At 48.8% G+C, this 3362-nt stretch overlaps 1 protein-coding gene across 1 annotated transcript; it reads right to left on the reverse strand.

The window, feature by feature from the left end:
* Positions 1-1314: 1314 nt before the first annotated feature.
* On the reverse strand, positions 1315-3160 carry LOC147423180 (uncharacterized). The gene has a single exon (XM_086501754.1). It carries the CDS (start codon positions 2008-2010, stop codon positions 1510-1512), a length of 501 nt encoding a protein of 166 aa, XP_086357880.1. The 5' UTR covers positions 2011-3160; the 3' UTR covers positions 1315-1509.
* Between the last annotated feature and the right edge of the window lie 202 nt (positions 3161-3362).

Raw genomic sequence — 3362 nt, forward strand, 5'->3', positions numbered from 1 at the left:
AGTTGTTGGTAGGGGATTTCGTATGAATCATCACTATTGCTGCTATATATCCTCAGCAAGGTTGCATGCTAGCACTTTCCCTTTGTGGTTTAGCTTGTTATGGAAAGCTATTGTGTGTGTGCTCTTGGATTGTTGTTTCTGGGATGACTTTGGTATCCACTTGATTATAGCATTGGTAGCCCGTTGACATGGCTGTGCTCTTTTTGGTTGAGTCTTTTCTTCATGTATGGAAGCCACATATGGGCATGCTTGTTTTAGTTGCATTTCCATCGAGGATTTTGGAATCCATTTTTGATGCACTTTTTTCTTGTAACGGTGACATTGGTTCCTGGGTTCTTGATCTAGACGATCATAAAATCACGCATTAGTTAAAGTTTTGTTCTTGTCACCTGTTAGGTCGTCTAGATATCCGCTGTTAGTATCTTCTTGAAGCTCCAAGTGTTCTATAGAGTCATAGCACTTGTCTTCTTATTCATCTTCGTTTCCTTGGATTACAATTACTAAAAAGTAAGGAAGGACATCAAAGCCATTTTCATCACAAAACTTCGTTGCTGGATCGTCTTGAATAGTGCACACATCGACAGTAGCCAAGATGTGTTCCCATTCAAGAGGCTCTAATTCTTCCTCAGGAAAGGGTTCAAGGACATAATCCTCATCTTCATTGCCCTTTCTAGGATGCCTTCCTCTTTATTTAAGCTTTTGCATTGCAAAGCTCCACACGTTGGTACATCTTGAATATGTCGACCTATGGAAAGGCTCATTGCAGGTGTATAGCAGGAGGCAGTGTCGCGACAATGTGCTTGAGCCTGTGTTGGGCACCAAGTGTGATAGATACCATTGGATGTGTATGCTAAATGTGGCGCGAAGTTGGTCGAAGGCCGTTCGGAAGCTTTGCCAGGGTGAGTTGCGACAAAATGTTGAAGTATGGTCGATATCCTCGTCAGGTGTTGCCGTGATATGGATACTCAAAGAGCACGCTCGACACGGTCATTTGTTGATTGCTATGGTGACCAAGTTGCATTGGAACGAAGGGGACGGGAGGCCCGAGGATCACCATTGTCTGAGAAAGAAGGAGGGCCGAGAGCTGAAGAAAAAGGTGATGCTCTAAGTGCCGGAGGAGGTTGAAGGCACGCTTTTGCTACAGAATATGGGAGGTGCCGGCCATTGAAGAGCGCGGGAAATGCAGCTAAGTCGAGATTTTGCTAAAAAAAAGGAAATGGTTTTTTGTTTTTGAAAGCTAATATCGACCTGCAGTTACGACAGATGGTCACGAGCAGAAGTAGGGGAGAGCCGCCAGTTGTTGGCGCCATGCATGGGAGCCGCCAACGGCATGGGAACACTAGGTGGGGCTGGCATGGTTGGGACGAGGGTGTGCCATCTATGTGGTGGTGCATGGCCAAGACTGGAAACGAGGCCAAGTGGTGGCGCATGCCGAAGAGGAAGAAGCGACGCCTCAGTTTTTTCTTGAAGACAACCAGAGGCCATCGACAGGGGGCCTGGATGACAAAATCAAGAAGGTGGCGGGCCTGAGTTGGCTGCCATGCAGCGCTGCAGTGCAACGAGGAGTTGCAGGTAGGGGAAGGCAAAAGGCCGCCATGGGCCGTAGGTTGAGGACGGATCAGGAGAGGAGGATCGGGTGGCCAATCGGGGGAGGCCAGAGGTAGCGAGAATGTGAGTGGCAAGGGCGGGCCCAATTGAAGAGGGTGGGCTGCAGGTCATGAAGAAAGGGGGGCCGCCTGGTTGGAGGTGAGCAGAGAAGAGGCTGAGGGCGTCCATGGGCTGCGCCACTTGGTGAGTAGGTGCTGCAGTTGGGAGGAGGGCCACAAAGGGCCGCCAGGTTGAAGCAAGAGGGGCATGAGTTGCAGGAAGGAGGCAAGCTGGCCAGTAGTCGACGAGAGTCGCCATACAAAGGCAACAAGGGAGCGCAGTTGGAGGGACAGCATGTGAAGAGAGAGAAGTGCCGCGAGCTACAGAGAAAGCTGCAAGTGGCCATGTTTGGGAAAGCTGCATGGGAGGGCGTTAGTACAGGCAGGCATCAAAGCTGCTCGGTGTCGCAAGTAGAGGCTGCCAAGGTCGCTTTCTATGGAGAAAGCATGAGCGAAGGGCAAGTTTGTGGTCATTAAGGATGTCGGTCATCATCGTGCGTCATCATCGTGCACAGGAAGGGAAGCAAAGCAAGTTCGAGGGGCTGTCCAGGTCCGTCATTTGTGGAGCAAAGGGAATACTCGAGGGTGTTTGTCATCGGAATTGAGGCAGGCAGAAGCCGGTCCAAGGCATCACCATCATTGTACCCGGAATCTTGTTCTTTCGTTATGCATAAGTGACTTTATGGTATGGTTGGGTTAGTGTTTGTGTTGGGTTTGCCATCATTCCTCTTGTCCGCATCTCGTCTTTTGCCTTATGTTCGTGGTAGCGGTGGCTCCGGGTCTTTTGTGTGTGTGTGTGTGTGTGTGTGCAGAGAGAGAGAGAGGGAGAGAGAGATTGATTGTGGTTGCAGATTGAGTGTGGTTTTGTATGCGGTCAAGGCTTGCGAGGTCTCCCGGTGTGAGTGTGTTTACAGAAATGGGTGCATTGGTGTGTGCGTCGGTAAAGGTGATCGTGTGTAGCCGAAGTTGTTCGTAAGCGAAGCTGTTTGGTCTCCCGGTGTGAGTGTGTTTACAGAAATGGGTGCATTGGTGTGTGCGTCGGTAAAGGTGATCGTGTGTAGTCGAAGTTGTTCGTAAGCGAAGCTGTTTGGTGCCAATTACAGATAGTGTGCGTATGTGTGTGATTCTGTGTGGTTTGGGGTGCTGGATACCTGCTGGGCTATAGAGGGGCATCGAGTTTGTGTCTTGTGTGTTGTTCCATTTCCCCCATCCCAACGTCCACAGTTCGTTAGGCTTACCCAACCATGCTGGAAGTTCTGATCTTGCTACAGTAGGGGAATCAAACTCCTCGATAGCTGTTCTCATCACATCCCTGTAACTATGGTCCTTCAAGTTTATCCTTGTGGTTTTCATATTTCTCAAGTAGATATGGTCATAACCCCAATCTTGGACCATTTTCAGTTGTTGCATGAATGGTCTTCCTAGAATGATATCATAGCTGTTCTTCTTGCCAAAGTCAACAATAGCAAAGATTTGCTCATATTCAATGCCACAAGAAGTAGCAACTACTTTTTCTAGCAGTCCTATGGGCCTTTCCATGTGTCTGTATGCAAGTTGCAAGTTCATCCTTATAGCCCTCACTGTTGGTTTTCCTTATTTTTTCCAGACCTCTTTTGTTGCGATGGAAACGCGAGCTCCACTGTCAAGGATTGCCATGGTTTTTTACACCTTGGAATTACACAGGAAGAGTGGTGTTCCCATCTTCTCCCTCATAGT

Source organism: Adiantum capillus-veneris, chromosome 26, assembly GCF_014529385.1.
Source record: "Adiantum capillus-veneris isolate H3 chromosome 26, ASM1452938v2, whole genome shotgun sequence".
Classification (NCBI taxonomy): domain Eukaryota; kingdom Viridiplantae; phylum Streptophyta; class Polypodiopsida; order Polypodiales; family Pteridaceae; genus Adiantum; species Adiantum capillus-veneris.

Coding starts and splice junctions, on each gene's coding strand:
- LOC147423180 (XM_086501754.1), bottom strand. CDS start 2,010: ATGCAGCTTTCCCAAACATGGCCACTTGCAGCTTTCTCTGTAGCTCGC.